Source organism: Trichogramma pretiosum, unplaced genomic scaffold (assembly GCF_000599845.2).
Source record: "Trichogramma pretiosum strain Unisexual culture from Peru unplaced genomic scaffold, Tpre_2.0 scaffold2, whole genome shotgun sequence".
In the NCBI taxonomy this organism is placed as follows: Eukaryota; Metazoa; Arthropoda; class Insecta; order Hymenoptera; family Trichogrammatidae; genus Trichogramma; species Trichogramma pretiosum.
This window is the reverse complement of record NW_019641687.1, coordinates 5,554,056-5,577,722: the sequence shown is the minus strand read 5'-3', so window position 1 is coordinate 5,577,722 and position 23,667 is coordinate 5,554,056. Positions and strand designations below refer to the sequence as shown.

General features: G+C 44.7%; 2 protein-coding genes across 4 annotated transcripts in view; both read right to left on the bottom strand.

The window, feature by feature from the left end:
* LOC106659045 (tribbles homolog 2-like) overlaps window positions 1-20,775 on the bottom strand; it is a 30,145-nt gene extending 9,370 nt beyond the window's left edge. The window contains exons 1-2 of one of the 2 annotated variants that reach the window (XM_014381333.2): window positions 20,696-20,775; window positions 1,220-2,043 (exon numbers count right to left, since the gene is read on the bottom strand). In XM_014381333.2, the coding sequence (XP_014236819.1) occupies window positions 1,220-1,753 (534 nt within the window). In that variant the 5' untranslated portion in view covers window positions 1,754-2,043; window positions 20,696-20,775. Of the gene's footprint in view, window positions 1-1,219; window positions 2,044-6,546; window positions 7,476-20,695 lie in introns of those variants that run through there. The other variant, XM_014381332.2, reaches the window with a different exon arrangement.
* Window positions 20,776-21,924: 1,149 nt separating this feature from the next.
* On the bottom strand, window positions 21,925-23,301 carry LOC106658824 (cyclin-dependent kinases regulatory subunit). 2 transcript variants are annotated; one of them, XM_014380950.2, is made up of 2 exons: window positions 23,184-23,301; window positions 21,925-22,651 (listed from the first exon to the last, which is right to left on the bottom strand). In XM_014380950.2, the coding sequence occupies exon 2, from the start codon at window positions 22,632-22,634 to the stop codon at window positions 22,389-22,391; it is 246 nt and encodes an 81-aa protein (XP_014236436.1). In that variant the 5' UTR covers window positions 22,635-22,651; window positions 23,184-23,301; the 3' UTR covers window positions 21,925-22,388. The 2 variants fall into 2 exon arrangements, with proteins under 2 accessions (XP_014236436.1, XP_014236437.1); XM_014380951.2 differs by lacking the exon at window positions 23,184-23,301 and adding an exon at window positions 22,722-23,144.
* Between the last annotated feature and the right edge of the window lie 366 nt (window positions 23,302-23,667).

The window sequence follows — 23,667 nt, the reverse complement described above, 5'->3', positions numbered from 1 at the left end:
TGTGTGTGCGATAAAACGTGCTCGAGAGGCAGCTGCACAAGCCGGCCCTCTCGGTTATACTTATGATGCAAGAACGTTCACGCAGCGGCGGCGGCGGCGTCGAAATTAAGTTCGCGGACTTTTGAACTTGCACTCTTTCGTTCGAGTCTCCCTCTCTTTTACATTAATAAACGAGTTTTTATAGTCGGCCGTCGTATCGCGCGCGCAGTATAAGTCGAGTTGCAAAAATGAATCCCACATCGGAGCCACGAAAAATTCACTCGGCCTCGCGGCGGCGGCGTCGACGGCCGCGAATGACGCATAGCACGCGTGTTTACGCGTATATGACAACGCGGCGTTAGTCGTCGACGGGGCATCATCCCCTTTCGTATATAATGCGCGCCAGTGTATGTATATAATGTACTTAGAAAGCGATATATTTATATCTTAGAGCCGCGCGCGACGAGGCGAGTAGTATAGCGAGCGTCTGGCGCCAAACGTTCGGGGCTGATTCATCGCGAGCTGCCGGCCCGTATACGCACATTGCGTACACATCTATGCCTCTTTTTTTTTGCCAAACTGCACGCACGCACACAAGTTCGTTGAACAAGATAATCGATCGGGCGATTCGTCATTGATATATATATACGTATGATGATATTAAAAGTATCCCTGAGTAATACTCTGCCGCGCGAGATACATCATTTTTGCTCTTTTCCTTTGCTCTCGCCATCCAGCCGCCGACACGGCTGAAGTATGAAATGAACCGGTTCGAGTGCGCGCCGATATATAATGTTAAAGCTCGCCGTACTTTTCAGCGATAAAAAGCGAGACTCGGAATACGTATGACGTAAGTATTGAAATGCCGAGTCGAGGCTCGATTAGAAGAAGCGCGCAACACGCGATGCAGTCGGAGGAATCCGCGCATCGATTCGCAACTGCTGCAGCTTCGTCAAAGATATAATAGGCTGAGCGCTGCTTCTCTCGTCGCGCATATAGCACCGAGCAAGAGAGTAAGAAACGAGTACAGATAAAGGGCAGCAGCTCTCGTGCACAGTCATGCAAATAAAGTTCGTACGCGGCAGCGCGCTGGAATTTCGCAAGGCGATAAAAATCGCCGGCCTAGCTGCTGTATGTAGGGTGTGTGTGAAATTTACATTTCCTGCTGCCATATAATACCCACGTGTAAGCGTGTGTGTGTGTGTGTGTGTGTGTTAAATGCATTGCGCGGGACACTCACCTTGGCAACTAAATTCCTGTTGGTCTTGATGTCCAGGCATCTGTAAAGGCTGCTACCCTCGGTCATGCCGAGCAGCAGGTAACGCTCGCCGAGCATTTTCGGCCCTTTGTTGCTCTCCGCGCTCAAGTCGCTCGTGCTGCCGCCGCAGACGCTCTGGCACGTTTTCTGACCGAAGTTCGGGAACTCCTGCGAGCCCGTGGGACCGCTCATCAGCGTATCCGTCGTCGACGAGGTCGTCGAGGCATTATCGTCGTCCTCTTTGACGTCCGGGTCGGGTAGCGCCGGTGTCAGGGGCGCCGGTGCCGGGGACGGCGGTGGCGACGGCGGTGGCTCCGAAGTCGCCGTCTCGCTGGACGCCGTCGTCCGTGCGGGAGGAGGATTGGTCCTCAGCGGCATGATGGTCGCCAGCAAGTTCTCGGTGCTGGAGACTACTGATCGGTGCCGCCGCTTGTTGCTGTCGCCGACGCCGCCGTTGAGCGCGTCCAGGTAGAGGCGTCGCAGGCGACGATTTTGCCGGGTCGGTAACACTCGCATCTTGACTATGATTTTTTTTTCGATCACTCGCGTTTTATTTTAAACAATAATTATAATTTATATAACAATATACAAGTTCACTGGTTTTTTTGTTTATTATCGACACTTTTGTAACGGGAGCTTTTGCAGCTACACAAGACGACGGCAATGGCGCTCCGGCAGTAGTACGCAGGCATGAGTTTATTTATTTCTCTTCGATGAAAGAATAAACAACAATATGTGTGTGAGTGATTCTCTTGTGCGCTCTATGAGACTGGACGGATTGGCTGTGATGCGTGGTGCATAACTTTCTGAAAGCAAAACAAGATAATCGAAAATTAAGATTCGTTTTTAATTGACAACAAACGACACATACAAAGTATGTGCATATTTTTATATATAACAACGCGATATATTACTCAACAATGCGATAAGCTCATTCTCTCTTTCTCTTGCACACAATATCATGCCGGAGTCGCGTGAAAATTATTTGTACACACGCATAGCGCAGATAATAAAGTTTTTTTCTAACCAAAGATAAAGTCGTGTGCGTGCGTGCACGAGTAGTTATTGAACATTTTCAATCGATAAATAGGCTAATAAATGCGGATCCATTCAAGGTGAACTCCGCGAGCTCGATCGCGTACACACTGCAGCACGCATACGTTATAAACCGACGCGGACACTCGATCTCACTCTTATATACGCGAGAGTAAGTATTCTCGCGCGACATTAGGATTATATTATATGCGCTCGCGAAGAACAAAAGCAGCGAGGAGGAGAGAGAGAGACGGACGCAATTGTGCAGCATTAAGAAACAAGAGGATTGATTACGCGCGCGCTCGACGCATATATAAACGTTTAATTCTGCAGCGCAGCTCGAGATGTAAACAGAGCGAGGTAGGGGCTCTCTCTGCCTCGTAAAATTTTCGTTATTGCCGCTTTAACTACGTTCGCAGGGCCAACCCCTACTACGCTAGATCAACGTTGTTTCCGTACAGCGCTTATGCACGTGCGAAGTTTTGCGAACGATCGAGACGATAATTTCACTGATATAAAACGTCTCTCTTTCTCTCCCGTTATTACATGTATCAGTAGGTACACTCCCGCTGAGGTCGTCATAAAAAAATCGTCGAAGCTCTCGTCGAATGCGACGCGATGCATTATAATAAAATCCGCATTAAACGAGCACTAATTTTTGCGGGGCGTGTAATCGAGACAGAGAGAGAGAGAGAGAGAAATATTTCGACGAAACCGGTATAAATTTGCTGTTTGCACACAAAGACCCTACACCGTACTACTATACATAATATATTATAAGTATTGGATGGTCGAGCGAGACCGACTAACAAATATGAAAAAAAAAAAAAAAATGAAGTAACGAACGAAGCGAAGGAAAAAAAGACGGCGCTATTTCGACATCCGCTCCTCGCGGGGATTATGCAACGCCATATAATACTCGTCAAAGGTCAGGGGTATGTGTATATAGTGCGAGAGAGCCCGAGTTGCCACCGCCGAGGCATCTATCTTTTTGCCGGTACATATGTACTATGAACACAAGTGTGTGTGTGTGCGTTTATAGTCGATACGATACACACACACGTATTATAACTACTTATTCACCCGGATTCGAGCGCGCTAGAATTGCGAAATGATTTTTCAACGCTCGGCTCTCGCACACGGAAGTTTAATATGTGTATATATACGATATATTCGCGCCGCGGCCGAGGTACATTCCGTTTTATTCGCTCGCTCGAGCGCGCACATTATTACATACGCGTGTATATCCGCGATTCGTGCGTGTATTATGACGAACCGCCTATAAGGTATACTATACGACGACGATATGACTTCACGCGTGCCATGACGCATCGATAAGAGAGCTGGCGAGCGAAAAGTTTTTTTGACTGATTCTAACCGAGGCACATTGAAGTACACGAAGGCGTAATGAAATTCGTCGTTTGTTTATTATGACGCGCCGCTCGACTAATCGGAGCTTTAATAAGTAGCGCCGCAGCCGAGAGTATCAACGATCCCCGGAGTAGTCTCCCTGTGTGTGACCTTTGATGCAGGCTGGAGTGCGAACGAGCTTTGATATATTCATCTGCGTGTAGAGACTTGCGTAAAGTGTATGTGTGTGTGCGGCGCCTCGACACACTGCACCGCTCACGAATTTACTCTCGCCAGTATAGAGGTGCAGTGCCGTATTATTGACAATGCGATGCCCGGCCGATCCGCATACCAGCAATTAAAAGTGATTTACGGCGATATTTCCGAAACGTCCGATTTATTATACAGCAGCATATATACGCACTCGAACGATCTAGCCGCGCATAGCACAACGCTTAGGTCGGTCGGTCGGTCGGGGCAGTTTGGTTTAGTTTATAGAGAGAACGAGCGAACGGTCGAAAAGCTGCAGCGCGGAGAGTCTCTGCGCTATATTTTTGAGAGCGAATAATTGTATTTCTCAAGTCTTCCCAATAAATCTCTTCTCTTGTGCAATCAGCATCTGCAGCAGCAGCAGTTAACCTCGAGTCATTCAGCAATGATAAATAACGCGCAGAGGCTATAACGTACGTGTGTGTATGCGCGTTTTCTGCGATTTATATATACGTTATATTATAAGCAAGAGCCGTGTCCTTTTTTTCTTTTCGCTCGATATAGCCGCCTATCGCTGACACACACACACACACACACACACACGTACGGATATTCGCGCAGAACTTGAATTCGTGTATGTAACTCGCGCGGCGGTGCCCGAGCTATTACATGCCGGAACACGTCAGTGTCGATAAATGCCGATATAATTATTATAAAAGTATGCGTGTGTGTGTGCAGTGTATAAACGACTGCGGCGTGCGAGTGCAGCGCAGCAGGCAGTAGCGTCGTCGTGCACTCACTGATAAAAGGCAAATCCGAGTGTGTGTATTTGTATAGAGAGAGAGAGAGATATAAGTTAGAGTTGCAGACGACACAGCGACGAAATAACGTGATGAAATTAGGCGACACATTTTTTTCTCTTCTTCTTTCATTGACTGGTGTGACGAAACTCTGCGTCGACGAGAGCATTGCGCTGACGCTGATGCTGCTGCTGCTTCTTCTTCTCTTTTTTTTTTTTCTTTTCTCGATATACGTATGTGTATACGCGCGCGAAATAGAGTATGTTAGGTCGCCCGCCCCGAGAACATAAAGAGACTCCGTTATCGATGACGAAGATGATACGCGATGGAAACCTAACTCTACTACTGCCATACCGCTATATACGGCAGAGTTTGTACGTACCCGGAATTCTGACATGTTAAGTTTGCGCGTTTTGTAAGAAGCCTATGGTTGGTATGTATACGTCAAGTGCCCCGCGACTCTGTTTGGGATTGTGTCTCACTCTCGCAATTCAACCATGTGTATACACGCAGTTATGAAGTTATGACAAGAATTCAAGAGTATTCGGGGGTTTTAATTCGTCGTAAAAAAAAAAAATCACTCGTCGCATTTCGCAAAGGTCTCGATGAGATCGATAAACGCTCTACTATAATATGCTCTCGTTAATATCGCGAATTCGGGCGTTGTGTAGTACGTTGACATTGCACGAGAGAGAGAGAGAAAGACGAGATGTCAAAAATATGTGAAAAACTCGCCCGAAATGCCCGCGTCTCGGCTTGCATATGTACACAACTATGCGTGTATTTATTTATATACACACAAAACGACGACGACGACGTGTTGCGATGGCCGTCAGGGTCAATCGATTGTTGTACGCGCGCCGGAAACGCGACGTTTCCTCTCGCATCGCGCACGTCGAAACATCGCGCGGCTTCTTTCCCCACGCGCCTTATAATACGATTGAAATTGGTACGTACACTGCAAGATCCCGTAGAAGGTCCCCCCGCGCGCCTTTTGACACATCCTCTAGCTTGAACTTTACGTAAAAAAGGCGACGAGCTTTCGTGAGAAAAGAAGAATTGAAAAACGCGAGGGGCAACGCGCGCGGCGATTTGTAAAGCGCGCGACTCGCAAGCCGCGGCCAATTTCACCATGTGTCAAATATATTGTGTAAAAAACATGAAGTAAGTATGTGTATATTTCATGCGCAACGCCAAAGCCGAGTTAGCAACAGTGAACAGCGTCTTGCGACTTCAACGCAATTATTTCTTAGCACCGAAACGATCATCATCGCACCGAAAATAAACTCAACTCGCTCTCTCTCTCTCTCTTTCTCGGCGGCCGTTTGTGTGTCGTTACATCGCCTCTTTTGGGACGGTAGAGGTGCGCGCCTATGCGCGAATATGCGTGCAGTATTATTAGCCGGAAACGCACCGGCCTATCCCTATCTCTCTTCGATATAACGTACACCTATATAGGTAGTAGTCGAGCAGCCGCATAATACACAAGCACACGGTATGCATGCGTATATATGGGCTTTAATATGCGAACGAACGAACGACAACACACGCACTCGATCGTTGCGGAAGTAATTCGAAGCCAGTTCGTTATTATTCTTTTTTACCGCACTCGAAAGAGAGATAAATCGAGCGAGCGCGCCTACGACGACGTGGTGCATGCATGCATGCGAACATCGTCGAGTTTTGAATCAATAAATGTCGTGTCTCATCTCTCTCTCTCTCTCGCTCGCTCTTGCTCATTCTGGCGTGTAACGTTCGCACATATACGATATGTAAACGGGTCGCGACCTCGCGCAAATACGTAAGTGCCTCTATGCGCGCTCTACACTACATATTGCCGTGCAGTTACGTATGTGTAATACACGAAGGCTCGGGGATATGATAACGCACACACACTGCAGCTCGTCTTCTTACCTCGCTTGAAATATTTGTTCTTTTTCTTCTTCTGTACAAGGGGGTGGATCGTGTTGACAGCTTTGCTGATTCCTGCAGCACGACGGATATTCAAGATGTATCACTGCACTGAGATCCTAACGTGTGCACTCGACTCGAATTATTATGCATCGAGCAGTCGAGAACGAGTCGCGAATTAACCTCACTTTATGCGCTTTTTTATTGGCACACAAGGAAATAACGTAACGAGGATGGTCGGCGATTAGAAGCTGGATGGATATACTTGGAATACCGCACCCGAGCCACCGACGCACTTTTTTTGGATGTGTATGCACAAACGAGACACGCACAAAAACTCGATTACGATTCACTCGGCGTTGAATTTCCTATTCATCGGTATACGCTCTCGTTGCAGCAGTGCTTGTATGCAGCAGCCTTGACTTTTCTTTTTTCCCCCGTTTCGGTGCAGCTAGCTAGCTCTAGCAGCTACACGCTGGGGCGCAATCGTGTGTGTGTATGTTTGTATACGTAACGAGGTGCTCACGAGAAGCAATGTCGCGCGCCGCGGAGATGATGTTCCAATCGAGCGAAGAGAGCTCTTGGGCCCTCCCCTCGCTCAGAAACGCGACGACCGGCAGTAGGACGACGAGCAGCGACAACAACAACGACAAGGCTCCATGTTTATAGCGTGTTGTTTGCGGAGAGTGCGCGTATTTCTGTTTTTTTTTTTTTTTTGTTTTCGATTCGTCGCGCGGCGTAATCGGGGAGAAACAATAGCAGCGGCGGCACGTGCCCACTACTGTGCGCTCTGCGGCTCTCGGTTTTTGCCGACGACTAGCTGCGCCACTGCCAACTGCCGACGACTCACTGCGGAGCGTCGCCGAATCGGTGTGGCGCTTAGGCCGCCTGTGCTGCTGAGGTCGCGTCGCGCCGACCGACGCGAGTAGTACATACAACTTGGACGAGCCGCTGCTGCTGCTGCTCCAACTTTTTTACCCCCACCACCCCAAATCCGTAGTAGTAGTAGTAGTAGTAGTAGTATTAGTCGGCGTTCGCGAGACTCTCGAGACTTACTGCGCGCGAATTTTATAGGTAGAGGGGGGAGATCGAGCTTGTGTGCAGACTGTGTGCTGGCTGCATACTGTACGGAACGAGGAGCATGCGAAACCCGCGCGCATATTTAACGAGCGCCAAGAGGAAATACGCCGGGCGACAAACTTCCAAGCGACGAATATCATACGTCGTGTGTGTGCGTGTGTGCTTGTGTGTGTGTGTGCGTGTGTATAGTATATTGTTCGACTGACAGTGCAGCATATTCGCGGTACACCGAGAGGATCCGTCAAAGTCTTACGCAATGTATCGCAAACGTTGCTAATTTTACTATGAAACACACGTAGATTGTTGCCGATGTTAAATCATCTTTTACTCCATGAACGATAGTATGAATCGCGTGCATGCGATGCGGATGAGAGAGAGAGAGAACCAGCCGGGGAATTTTGCCGCGCGAACGGATAGAGCCTGCCGGAATAAAGGAGAAGGAGAGAGAGATCTGCGAAGGGTTCGTCCCGGCGCTCAGCTACTGTGCCGTTCCGCACGTAGACACACTAGCAGTAATATACTGCAGCCAAATACCCGGTTTAGACTGCTTCTGCTTTCTTCTCTTTCGTTATTTCGTCATTTTTTTTTTGCTTTCTACATTGCTCGTCAACCCCGTCGAATGTATTTCGTGCAATTAATGCACGGCGGTTGAGATGGGAGAAAACTGTCGTTTTCTCGGAAACTAAGAAAATTTTCAAATATCAAAGAGGAAAGCGAAGAAAAGTGAAAGCAACGGCTGATTCGATTCTATACTATCTGACGATCCATCTCGAATCGATCTAACGAGTTTTAATGCATAACGGAAAAAATAGGAAAATATGCAGTATATAATTTCTCAAATAGCGCTACCGAAAAGACGCCCGCGATCTCCCGAGTAAAGAAAGCAACAGGTGTCCCCTAACGATCTTTGAAAAGTGAACAAATTTGACACATAAAAAAAGTAAATTGAAGCAACGATCAATTGATCAATCGACTCGCGACCACCGCACAATCTTGCGAAACGTTGTCGATTTTTCGTTATTACGAATTGTCGCGCGAGCCATATAAGCGTTTTAATAATAACGCACATATAGTATAGTATGAGCAATACGCGAGTAAACAAATATCGACATCGCCGTCAGCTGACAGTTGTGTACCCTTATCAAATTTAGAAGGAAAGGAATGCTGCAATCGAATCTTTGCGCTGCTCATTCTCTCGTATATCGATTTTATCTCGCTTGTGAAACTTTTTTAAGAAGATTTCGATTACGCTCGAATGGTTAGCAAAGCACGTATACGCGAACTTGGTGTCAAAAAAGTATCTTACCCCTATTGACTAATAAGATAGGATTAAGATACTTTTTTTACTTTACGGTTTAATTAATTACCCCTTTTGCACGAGCTTCGGAAAAGTTCATTTACTTTTATTCGTCGTCGACGCTCTAATCCTCCGTAAAAAATGGCCTATTATTAGAGCGAGAGAAAAAAAAACAAGCGATAAACAACACGGGCTATAATTCGGAGTTTACTCACCGAGAACAAAAAAAAATCGCGAATATCCGATGGCACTCGTTCGGCGTATATTTGACGTGGCTTTTACGCTGCTGCTACTGAACCGAAGAGCCTAACGAACTCGCGCGACTTTGACGTATGGGCCACGCTCGCCCACGCACACACTCGTATATATAACATATAACGCTCGAAAAATAATAACAACAATAATAACGGCACTAAAGCTTAGCTAGAGTAGTTTAAGTATAATAGTCATCGCGAGCTGCGGTGTTTACGTGCGTGTGTGTGTGTTTGTGTGTGCGCGCGCGGCCGAACGTGCGAAAAATCGAGCGCGTCGCTTGGCGATTTTTTTTTTTTTTTTTTGTCTATATATTCTAACTTACACTCGTTACATCGAGTTTCGCAATAATATGCGCGTCGTTGTTGCCGCGCGCTGTTCTTCCGCAGTTGAGTCGAGTGCGAGAGAGAGAGACAGAGAAAAAGCAGCAAGCAGCGCTTATACTTACTACCACGAGTCCAGGAAACGATAAAAGCTCGACGCGCGGGGACAAGAGCATTTCTCAATTTCTCGTAATACCGTAATTTTCTTCTCTCGATCTTCTTTTCGAGCGCAGTGTACGGTTCAACACCTACGCATCGATGGATAGGCAGCGCAAAACAATCGTCGTGTTTACGTCAATAGTATAATTGGCCGCTACGTAAACATTACACGGTATACACAAATCGGGTTTTTTTGCGGGTTTACGGAATAGCATTAGCTCGCGAAGTACAACACATACGGTTATTTAAGTCACGCGATAAAATCGCTTATTATCTCGCGAACGCGCGCCCCATGAGTCGTACTCACCATCCCGCGAATGAACTTCCAATATACGACTCCGCGCGAGCGCGTAATCTGCCTAATTAATTAAAATTTTCGTCAGATGAAATATCCGTAACGTCTTGCGTCATCTATATAATAATTGTCGAGATACACACTCACACACAATTGCTCGTTTGTACAACGGCGCGTACTTCAACATTTATATATTATTATTCTCTTGAAAAAAAAAAAAAAAAAAATGAGAGAAGAAGCGAAGCGAATCGAGGCGAGCACTCGACGAGATATCGGGCCTCGCGGTATGCACGTACGTACGTATCGACAGAGAGAGAGAGAGAGAGAGAATACACGATACCAGAATTGCGAATAGCGATCCCCGGGAGGAGTTATTTATTCGCTTTATAATAAATTGTCGTGCAAGCATCGGTCGGTCGGCGCATATACACTGTAATCGAGCCCTCGATTCAGATCACCGGCGTTTCTCGTTCTCTCTGAATTGATATTACATTTAATAGAAAATTGCGTTGCGCGTCGATAGCCGCTGCGTGCTCGAGTGACGCGCGAGGGATGGTATAATATCGCTACACCCTTTTTTACAAGAAATCGTCGAATTTCGCCAGTCGAGCCGCTCGCGATTGTTTTTCCAACTGTTTTCCATATTTTTTCAACGCGGTGAGTCGACTTTTTGAATAACAAACACATATTGCGCCGCGATTCGCAAGACAGGTCAATTTCCACGGCAGCTCGAGTCGAGCGATGAAAAAAAAAAAAAAAAAAAGAAAACAACAAACGATCAGAACGAATTAATAAGCGTATCGGCAGCTGGGCCATGAGTCGTGATTGTTTCGAGCGCCACGACAAGGTCGCCCATGGTCAATATATCTCCGACGAACAACGAGGATGAATAAGAAGATGCGCTCGTTAGGGAGCCCTTACAAAAGTGCCTCAATCAGGCTTTGTATGCGTAGTGGTGCAAAATTAAGTCAAAGAAAAAAGGATCGCCCCCGAGTAGTGCGTTATAAACGTGGGAAGGTTCTCGAGAGCTTTTGCTGCTGCTGCTAGAGTGACGTGTCTCTTGTGCTCTTCTCTCATCTCCGTCTCTCTTTCGAGAGAGAGAGAACGAGAAAAAAAAGAGTTGCAAAACTGCGGCCGTAATACAGCGCGGCATTGTATTATAAATACGTTTTAATGAATTGCTCCGGTGCAATTGCATCGCAGGCTATATACACGTATCTAAGCTCAGCTGCTGCCTTTGTTTCGGGGAGGGACCTCACGCAGCATATATGTATGCACAACACGGAAACGTAAACATCACGAGTCGAGCCACCGTCGAGCGATTTTTTTTCCTTCTTTTTTTGCGGCTGAGCTTTTTTTCGGTCGTTGACAATAGAGCCACTGCAACGCGAATGTGCAGCGGCGCACGATAACGCGAGAACCGTCGAAACGGCCGAGCAGGCACGTAAAATCGCGACGATTATAATACATATTTTGACAGCTCGAGAGAGCGACTCGACGAACACGCTCCGAGCGGCACGTCTCCCCGCGATTATCGACGCTTTGTATACTATAATAATTATACACCTATAAGCGGTGGCAAAAAAAAAAAAAAAAAAAAAAACGAGGCACGAGATCGCGCGAGGCAGCTGCAGAGTCGTCGCACGTTTCGCGACGATCGCGGGGCACTTGTGTGGCCTTTGAAGCTCGACAACTGACACACATCTCTATGCGTGTAATCGTCGCGCGTATCTTCTATCGTATATATATATGTATAATGCGTGCGTGATGCAATATAGTCTCGAGCGAGCACAATAACTCGGATTTTTAGCGAGAGAGAGAGAGAGAGATATTATATTTGTTAAACGACGGCGAGAGAACGAAAGACAATAAAAATTGCTCATCGCCGATCGGCCGTGTTTTAACTCGCGGAGCAAATACGTATGTATGTATAATCGTGTTCATATATAGGCACGTCGTCGCGCAATCGAATACGAATATATACTTTTTCACATGTATCGAGAGCAGAGCAGAGAGCGAGTGTACGCATACGCACACGGAGTCGTAATCGAGAAAATTGATAAGTTGCAAGTTATACATAATATGCGTGGACGATGGAGCAGCGGCGTAACGTCGTCCTCACCTTGATTTTCTATGCTATATAGGACGCATCGACGATGATGCGCACGTAAGGCATTATAAAAGCACAAATTCACACACACATGCGAGCTTTCGGTGCATAAACAGCGCTTACGTATATGCACGCGTCGTGCGGCTATAAGGCGATTTTCTTACTCATCCACGAGTTCGCTGCTATACAAGCAAGTACAATAACACTGCACGTGCAATTACAGCGGCCGCGCCCATATTTGTTGATCGACTTCTGATTTTCTAATGCGACCAATATACTCACCGATTTATCATACCTATATGATATTTTAGCGTGCCGCTGATTGTTACGGGAATCTCATTTGACAAAAAAATAATTATTCGACACATTGGTCGAGGGAAAAATTGGCAACGTGACGCGCGTCACGCTGTCGCACCTGCGTGTATATTATAGCAATTTTCGTTCGAATTACAGTGCTGTACGTAGCAGAATGAGACATTCAATTATTCTCGAGCCATCGACACCATTAGGCGATTAACGAGTATAAGGACATATGTTTGATTGTTACCGATCGTTCGCCGAGTAATTATTATCAACGGCAAAAATGTCATTGTACGATAGCACGCATGCACTCATCTGTATGTTCGATGATCAGAAATTTGTCGGAAATTATAATCATTTTTTAATCTATCGCGAAATCACGATATTTAATATAGGCGAAATTTTTGAAAAATGCCGTCTTTGAGGACGAGTCGCGCGAATCTTATTCATGCCGATTCACACGTCCATAAAAGTACAACTAGTTTTTTTTTCGTTTCATTTCATTTCAAAGCGAAAATATCACGTACTAAACGAATTATTTCAGTCTAATCTAGATAAATCTTCCTAATCAATACTCGTTTAAACATCTTTCACAATATATATACGCTATATTTCAACACGAGACCACTGACAATACGCGCCGCTCGATTTTATATTAAAATTCCTGTTTGAGCCTCCTATCTAATTTGAAATACACATGTACGTATCGTATCGATTTGGTAGTTTCGCCACTCGTGCCGAATTTGTCAATTACCCCTCTTTTCTTACCGAACATTATTGCTGCAATGTGTCGTTGTGTACGCGCGGGCGATATAATCGAGGCCCGGATTCCAAAACTCGACGCATCGCATGAGTATCGCGAGGATCGAAATAGCACACAGTGATCGCGCGATCACGAGTTTGATCTCAAGGTGCAACAAAAGAACAAAATATTAGGGTCGAAATTTTCCATGACTCGAGAAAATTCGTTAACGAAATCTATCGACCCGGGCCACTAATTAAGTTTTCGACAAATTTCGCAATCGTGGGCAAATTGCGAAGAAGCAGAAAAAAGTAATTTCCTTCAAATTCTTAAAAAACAAGCACGCATTAGAAGCTCAAAATAGACGCGAAATTTCCCATTGTCCGAAATCTAGTTTACAATATGGTGCGCACTCGCGTTGAAAATTGAAAACATTCACGCCGGGCATGTAACGCGCTTATAATGTACATATAAATAATGTTGACATTGACACATAAAAGATCGCGATGTATTCTGGAAAAAAAAGATAATGGAGGAGGAGGGGAAAAAAAATCTTTTTTAATTAATGTACATTACGAAGTGGCTCTGCGTTAATTCGCGCCGAGGATACACACAGGCATTGCAATCGTAAATAATTTTATGGAAATATAATTTCAAGAAATTGTCGTTGTCGTCGTCGACTTGTGCATCGCGAATCGTGTGCTACCTGCACCGGAGCAATAAGTATAGTATCACGAAAACGACGAGAGCTACTAATAGGCAGAATTGAAAAAGAGAATCGCGCGAGTCACCCAAAGCAAGGCTATTGTATGCGCGCATTTTATCTCCGCGTATTGTACGTGTGAGCGTGACACCATAGAGGCGCTTATTATAGTACGGCCTGCGGAGGAGAAGAGAGAGAGAGAGAGATCGCGGTCAATGCTCAGAACACAATATAACATAATGCGAGCCATTTACACTCGTGTATCGCCGTATGTAGGCCTATAATATCACACTTTAATGCTATGCGATCGATGATTATTTCTACGAATATAGCCGCGAGCTGTAATAATTTTTGGGTTCCAATCAAGACCGGTAGCAAGTGAAAAAATATATACGAGCTCGGTCTTGAATCTACAAAAATCGGTAAGTACTAAGTGCACGCACACTCGGTACGGAGAGATGATGTACGCACGAAATAACTAATAAAGCGACGCGTAATCCTTGCACATCGCGCGCGATCCAGTAATAATGCGTCAAAGCTCGTCGTCGTCGGAGACTTTTGGTTTCGCAAGCGATTACCATAAATTTTTTCATTATCAAAGTGTGTCCCCGCGCGCGCGCGCGATGCAAAGCGCGGCGCAACTCTATACTGCAATCCGCGATGCAATGCAGCAACTATTTGTATAACTCATCGCGTACGTACGCGCGCGCTCCACTGACACTGTCCTTGTCACTTTTTTTTTTCTTCTTTCCAGCTACATCGCACAGCTACTACTTGTAGTAGTAGTAGTAGTCTCGCGATTCTCGCATTTAGCGCAAAATGCGCGATTCTCGCCAATTGGAAAACGATGTTTAAATGCATGCTGTTATACAGCGATGCATGGACTTTTCCGAACGCGCCGCTGAGCCGCCACCGCGCGCACTTGACTCGCGTGGCGCACGATAAAAAGTTTCGCTTATAAACAATGAAAAATCGTGCGAATCGACACACACACGCGCGATTAAAATAAAAGACAGCTCGAGATCGCGGCCACATTGTCTTTTGCGCGCGCCACACATTCGATTATAATGTATAATCGAATGGTATAAATTCCTATAAATTACGCTCCGTAATGTCTCTCTCTCTCTCTTTTTCTATGACCAGCAGAGCTACCGCTGAGTCAGAAATTTTGCATTTCGAGCGGAGCGCGCGATGCATTTCACAATCGCGCGCGCGTCGTCGTCGTAGAGTACGTTGGAAAAAAATTGTTTTTCTTCGCCAAAAAATATAGCCGCGCGGTAGTCGTCGTCGTCGCATCATCGTCGCAAATATAACCAGTAGTGGCAGCAGCAGCAGCGGATCGTAATAACGTAGCCTTGCTCTCGGCTCGCGCGCGCGAGTTCGGTTGTGTATCCGAGCAAAAGAGCATACAGAATCCAGCGATTCTTTTTTTTTCTTCTTCTTCTTCTTCTTCTCTCCTTTTTTTTTTTTTTATAACCAAGGTTGCGACCGTTGAATTTGCATCGCTTGAGAAACTCCCGCGCCGCGCAGCCGAGCTCGAGAAGGCTCCAATGTCATGTAGTGTACCGCGAGATATAATACAAGCAGCGACGCGTTATGTAGCGTACGTATACCTACGAGGCTATCGCGAGGCCCACTGCACGTATACACACGCTGCAGCACACGTTGAGAAACGTATTATAATATAAATAAAACCTCGCTCGGTGCGCTAAGACACGCTCGACCGACTCCGAGGACCTTTGACGATTGTATGCGCGAAAATTCAAATTTCCCGCCGCACAGAGATCCAACCGCTATAGTAATAGCGATAAATAATATGCTCTATTCGGATTCGATTCGTATACATGACTCACTATGTGAATGCGCGTCGATTCACACATATTGTTACAACAATCTCCTTTTTTTCTTTCCTCTCGTGCGTCGAGCGATTGCGCAATTAAGCACAGGCCATGAATCAATATTTGAGTGAGTTAATTTTCTGAATCATTTTACGATAAATACTGCTGCTGCTGCGACGGCGAGAGGGCATAGATGGCATTCTTTTTCGCCGCTCGGCTCTCGCGTATATATACAATTGCAGAATTTTTTAAATGTAAAAAAAAAATCGATTACGTTATAATACACTTGTTTGATCGGTTTTATTATTGCGACACGAAATTCACTAGAAAAATTCTTGCATGTTTATAATGTACAAGAGAATAACGTGTAAGACAGCGAAGAGAAGAAGAAGAAGAAGAACGAGAAGAAGTAGAAAGAAGACGATGATGAAGTAAAGGTTGAGCAACGCGCGCAGAAAAAAAAAAGGATAACTCGCGATGCGCAAAACTGTATCGAGCGTTGCAAAAGAGAATCCGTCATCTCGGGGGCCCCGATCGGCTAATTATCTTCGTCAACCAAATAGAAGAAGAAAAAATACACTCCGGATAGCGATGATGCACTCTACGTTCGCGCGATCTAACGTTAAAAAAGCGACTCTTTGCGGGAGCTGCGCCGCTCGTGCGAACGATGCGTCGCACGAGATGTCGTTTGTGATTTCCTGATCGCGTTGCCTCATCTTCGCCTATATAGATTTTCAGCGTCACACGCCTCACATACGGCAATTATTTATCGATCGCGCGATAGTGGCCTATCGGATGGCGGATAGTATATACCCACGCATCATCATCATCATCGTATGTAATTGAAATCGGGCACGTCGTCTATCGATCGCGCAAATTCACCGATACATTCGAGTATAATATTTGCGTATTTACATAAATCCTCATTTTAATGCTAATTATTAGAGTTCGAGTTGCGCAAAAACCAGACATCGACGGAATCCCGTGACTCTGGGGCAGACAATGAGACGCGCGCGCGCGCGAATCGATCTTCAAACGCGCTCGACTCGACTCGACTCATTGAGTTTGATTTTTTTTCCAATTTTTTTTTTTTGTCAAAATTTTTACGCAATTTCTCGTCGAGATATTACTCCTCCGTGAGCTATTTCATCATACTCGGCGCGCGAGGTGATCGGTATAATCGGCGCGTTTGACTCGATCACAAGACACACACACATAGCCTTCGAGACAATTATTAAGCCGATATAATTGCCGCTAATGTCGTGTCGTATCGTCGCTCGTATCATGATCATTGTTCGCACCGAATCACTCGACCATAAGCTCACAATACAATTGTATTATATTTATCCAGCTTTATATGGGTCAATTATTCGTACGGTCGATCGGATGCTCGTCGCTGAACGGTTGAAAACTCGAGGCTCTCTTTCTCTCGATACTCGCGGATACAAAGTCCGATTTTTATATCTATATCCGCTTTTATATCGCACACATAGGCCGGCGATGGCTTCTTCTACCTTTTTTGCCGCGCGCGCTCGAGTTATACATGGCCCCGGATGCACTTCCTCCTTTTGTTATAATACCTACTACACAGAGAGCGAGAGAGACGTATATAAACCGTGAACCTTAGCCGGAAATAAGAAAAAGAGCTTATTTGACGAAGGGAGAGGAGGAAAATGTAGAGTCTCCGTGTGTACGTATCGATTTAGAGCCACTGACGTCGGCCCGCCGACTCGTGCTGTATAGGCTTTGCTTATAATACCTGCAGCCGCCGGCCAATTTTTACAGCAACGGGGCGGATATGGCTAATACGGATCGGGGGGCCCGCAAACGAGTCTCTCTCTCTCTGATGCGCCGAATGACTTGTTGTCCGCTGAATTCATGTATATTGGACAATTATTAGGGCAGCCTTTGCTATATATAAAGCTTCGAGGATGATTTTCGTGAACGAGAGCATAATTGCGACGTGGTATAAGACGGCGATCGCTTCCGCGTACGAAAAAAAAAACATCGGCGTTAAACGGTCTAGAGATGTCTGTATTTCGGAGTCATTCGGTATATAATAATACAAGTTGCGGATATAGTGGGCTCAAATGCTGCATGTATAAGCGCGCGTTGCAAAATCGAGTTATTAAGCAACAGGCACCGCGTCGATATCGACTAGCTACTACTACTCGCACCCGATCGCCGCATTCCGCAGTCCGGAGGGGAAGGAAAACGACGACGAGGAGAAAAAAAAATAAAGATTTTCCATCTTTCGAGCGGCGAAGCCCTTATTTGAAAAATAATTAAAATAACTCGCCAGAACGAGGTAGAATATTGTAGAAATGAAATACGTATATAGGGAGTATGCGGCTCGGGGGAAAAAATTGGCCGTTTCGAAATATTATTTACAGGCGGTGCTGCCGCTGCAGTGTGCGATTGCCAAAGAGAGAGAGAAGTGAGCTAATAATGTTAAATCTAAAAGGTTTATTGTATTAGATCGATATGTATACGTATGTAAGAGAATAATTGTATGAAAAGAATCGTGATGTATTGGAGCGCCGTAAACACACACACACACAGTTGTAATATAATGCAATAAAAGTGATTTCCTAATGCCACGAGCTTTTAACAGCGAATTCGCAGCTCCCAATAATAATTGTCGACGAGATCGCTGCCGCTCGTTTTTCTGACAAAAAAAAAAAAAAAAAAAACAAAGCATCGCGCAGCAACCGATCCACGATTGTCTCTTTTCGCCGTTGATAATTATAAAAAAAAAAGAAGAAGGAATTATTCGAAACGTGCCAGAGACGAGAGACAAGAGGTAGAAGGGGGAGGGAGAGACGCGCGAGTATAAGGAACGAGACTGCACAGCAGAGATTCTCTCGCGAGGAGGAGTGGAGCGCAACAGCAGCAAGACAAAGTCGCGCGAGTGGTTCACGGCTTTTGAATGCGCGACGGCGGCGGCAACGAAATTATACATGCAGTCGTGACCTCGGTCGAGGTCGAAGACGCAGAGAAGCCATTAGCCGTGGCGAGAGATCGGTTGCAAAACTGCACTGCACTGCACTGCACTGCACGGCTCGAACGAGCGAGCGAGCGAGCAGCGTCAAGAGCGCGTCCGCCTCTGTACAAAATATACATATATAGGTATGCCGTAGCTGCTGACGTTACACGATCCCGCGGTACACCTATGCTATACGGTTGCGGCACGCGTGTATGCAGCCGCGTATATCTCGCGTATCTCGCAGCGAATCAGAAATATGCGTACGTGGCTATACGTTCGTTTTGCAGTATTTTTCGCGCGCGATTCGTCTCTCTAGCACCGCACCTTAGTTTTCTGGACTGCGCTGCAGCATCACCAACACGTATAATATCTTTCCTTGTGCTTCGGAGAAATAACGATTTCCGTGCCGGGCAATCGTCGCCCGCGCGGAGAGAAAACCGGCTCTCGGTGCAACTACAAGCGCGCGACTCTACGTACGCTCGCACACGCGTATCCTTTTCCTTCGAGTACGATTCTCGTAGGATATATTATGCTCTGCAGCATCAGCTAAGGAAGCAGCGGTAGAGAGGAGCGGAGAACGAGACGCGGATATTTATACGCGTGTGTGTGTATAAAAGGGCGTGAATCCAACCGGTTCGTGGCGATCCCGATGCAACCGATTTTTTCTATACAATGATACGCGTATATTCGCGATATCTATACGCGTATACGAAGATGTTTCGCCGCGCCTGCATCGTGCGCGAGAGATCTAGAAGCCGCGAGATCGAGTCGGCTTTTCCACGATTTTCGCCGGTTTTGCAAAATGTATAACCCGCGTACGTGTAGTAATAATATCGAGCGAGTCGAGCGAGTGACTCGAGAGCGAGGAAAAGCTTATTATACGCCAATAGGCGCGCAGGCTCGACTTTATCGTTATCAGCGACAAATATGCCTCTCTCTGTCTCTCTCTCTCTCTCTGTTATACGCGCTTTTTCGACATATAGAAAGTTACGAAATGTTGTCTCTTGCAGCAATGTCTGTAACGCGCGTTCGCACATTCATATACATCATGTATACACATACGCCAAGCTTTTTTCTTTCTTTCTTCCTTCTCTCTTCTCTCTCTCTCGACACTTATCAATCGCGAAAAATTATAAATGTTCCGATAAGAGCGCGTACGGCTTGCGCCGAATACACACGCACATACAGACTGTGTATATGAATTATTATATACGAGCTCTCGCAAATCTTGAGCGTGCCCCGGGCAATGATGCAATGCTCGCGTTTATACACATGATATACAGACACTCGACGCGCAAACTGTGTGTTAGACAAAATCGCGCGAGACTTTCAGACGGTTTACGCAGAGCAACATTATTGCGGCGCGAGATAATCCTATATACATATAGGTATACGCGATGATGTACATGCGTTACATTTTTGCTTCATTGAAAAATGCGACGCCAAATTCGGAGCGTTATTACAATTTCGCTTTGCGCTGTGCTTCGTGTTTTCGCAAATTGTGAAATATATCTTTTTTTACGTACCTTTGTGCCTAATAACGAAGCGGCAGAACCGCATTCGATGACTACGACGACGACGACTAATCCTGTTCTCGTGTTTATATTTTTTCTAAGAACTCATTTTTTACCAAACGAATGATTCGCGACGATCGATATGTGGATCCTGGCTCTCGAAAAAACAATTTTTGAGGAATTAAATTATGCCTGGCACGCTTGAGAGAAAAAAAAAAGAACATCGTCGCGCGGGCCGGTGCGTGGCATTGTTCGCGCGGTGTCGTGTCCTTGGCCTTATTTACCTAACGTTTCGCGGCTGCGCGTGGCTTAGAAAAAATTTGATATCGTTTCGATTCCGAATAAAATTAAAAAAAAAAGCTCGACCATACGATCGACGAAATGTCGATGCACGAATTACTAATCGAGTTGATCATGCTGCAGTTTTACCTCGATTAACGTATACGTGTTTCAGCGAATAAAAGCGGAATTTACTTCGGAATATTGTAAGTTCTACGACGCGCGAGCGAAATGGAAGTCTACTTGCAGGAGCCAACGCAGCTCATATACCTACCATATGAATAGATTCGAAATCCATTCACAAGGTTGAAAAGACACAATAGATTTTTTGCTCCAAGTCTCCTTCTCTCTTCATTCATGCTCTAGCTTCGAAACTCGTATTATACACACATTACCTTCGCGTATATACTCATTGGCTCTGCTATAGGCCCTTGTTGTACGGTAAAATTTGTGTAAATAAACACAGTATACGACACACGATATCGTGTCGCTGTTATAATGTAATAATGCGCTATAGCCCAGCGAGATATCCGATATTTACGAAAAAAACGAGAATTTCGAATACCTATACAGGCACCGCACGCGCCAGATGATCATTATTGCCCCATCGCGTGTCATCGATACGTTTTAAAAACAAGCGAATAAACGCGCAAGTTGCATTATGAACGGGCTCGGTAATCGCGAGAGATCGCACCTGCTGTATCTCCTCTCTCTCTCTCTCTCTTTTCCTCGTGACATTATCAGTGCGCGTTCGGGCGGTCGAGAAGAAAGACCCGAAGAAATTATACATGAAGAAAGGTGGCAGCAGATGCTGCCTAAACGTAAAACGCATTACGCACCGCGGGCAGCAGCTGCCCATATATAATATACTTACACACGATGCACATTCAATGAGTAAGCGCGCAGCATCCTCTCTTCTCCTACTTTTTGTTTGTTTTTTTTTTGGGAGAGCTGCGGCGGTCCCCCGAGCGCACGCGACGTACGCGCGCCACGATCTTCGGCAGCTTCGTTTCTTTCAAGGTTTCACCTCTCTGTATGCCTTATAATAATGCTTACGATATACGGAGACAACGTCACCGCAGTGCAACTGTAAAATCAACGCACGAGACAATGTGACATTTTTTCCTCCTCCTTTTTTTTGTTTTTTTTGTTTTGGCTGTGCAACGAGATTATAAAGCGACGTTCGTGTGATTCCTCGTGTGGACACAAGTGATCAATGTTTTGGAGAAAATAATCTCGTGCCATGATAAAAGCGACGTTTTAATATAATCGATGAAAGCCGTACAATGAAAAATTGATATGTAAATACACGATAAGTAAGTAGATAAATGAAGATGCTTAACTCGTTAGAGAGTGTACGATACAAAACGTGAAATTAGATGTATGTAAACTTGGCTTGTTGATGTTCTCTTTAAAATTGGCCAATGTGTGGATTTTACTGAATTTATCTACATTATAATAAGTAATATAAAATAAACGACTCTACTAATTTTGAGTAATAGATTTGATGTTATTGTAAGTAAATTTCATTGATCATATAGCTGTTCTTCAAGAACTCATTAATGAATACATTGTAATTACATTAAATGTAGTAACATTTATTGGCTGGAAAAAGATTTACAGCACACGATTGACAGATAACTTGAATTTTTACAATTGCTTAAAATTAATTAGAAAAAATTACAATGAAGCTCTTAGAATATTTTTTTTATCTATGCTGCATCAAATATTCAAGTTTTGATTGACAGATAACGGACAATAAATTATTTAGAGATATAAATAGTCATCATCGCTTGTACAATTTTGTGTTTCTTCACTTACGAAAGTATGCAATAAAAGTAATCATAAAAAATTTCTAAAACTTATATTTAAACTTTCATTTAATACCTTCTATTTAAAATTAAAACTTAAAAATGAATTAAAAACAGACACAATTTAAAAATTAGGTAGGATTTCAAGAAAATAGTTTACGAATTTTCTTCGCCTACTGGAGTGGTTCTTTTCCTTTTGAACAGAAGAATGTGAGGTTCGGGTTGATGAGTCATGTAATGCACCCATCCTTCGCTTTGCCTCACTCCAAGGGCTCTCCATTCCTGCTCCGACATTAAATGTGTTTTTGGCACGTACTTCTCCAACTCCTTGGACAGTACCACATGCCTGTATTCGTAGACGTCGTCGTAGTATTTATCTGAGTAATAGATATTGTTTGCCATTTCTTGAGATGTTGATTCTGCAAAAAGTTTTTAAATTTTTGTATTGTTTTTACACAAAATTTCAATACACTATGTAAAAATATTTACATTCGAATCACTCAACAATGTAAATCTAACTATGCACTAACTGGAGACTGCAAATATTATTTAAATGAACAGATGTGCCTCCCACCATCACCACCACTACCACCACCACAAGGATAGAGCATAGGACCTGTTGCTGGGTGCAATATCCGAGATATTGGCCCAGAAAATTCTAGAAGATACTTGATGATCTATTAAGGTTTTAAATTTAAACAATTACTCGAGGCTAAATCATACGAAATTATCTTTCTTTCAAGCAGTTTTCTTGCTTAGTTTAAGTCGATTAAAAGGAAAATGTCTGTTCAAAATTTAACCGTAGCTCCGGACTCCGGACATATTCGAATGCAACGTGTATTTATACAGACTTTTTTCCCGCAAAAATCTAACTGAAAATAGTGACGTGCGCGATTGTTTCAAATTCCTACGAGTGCTACAGGCGTTAAAGTTGACTTTGACAGTACTTACGTATTGTTTTTCGGCTATAAACAATGGTAAATTTCTGAACAAACGCAGAAATACGAGGATCGTGCTTACCACATATAGTAACGGTCACTTACGTTTTGGGATCAAATATGAATTTTACGGCGTCTGCTCCGTTGCTTCTCGTCGTGGCCACGCAACGCGCGCACGTCGTTAGCGCTAGCGGCGCGGCCGGTGTGAACGATGCGCCAGAATTTCGCGCCTTTTTCAAATTTCGACATTTCTGACCACTGCTGCTATTCTCTGTGTGCAGTCAATGCAGATTTGATATGTATCGATAATTTCGAGTGTGCCAAGTCGCTTGATAATCTTTTTCTTGTTTTGATTCTATGAAATTAATAAGTCTACGACCTTTTTATCAGCGATAAAATATGATTCTTTGCAGTCCTCTTATCTCATCATCAAGTTCTCGAGACACGGGATTTTTCAATCAAATCTTCGAAATTTATGATTATTTATTATTGGAGAA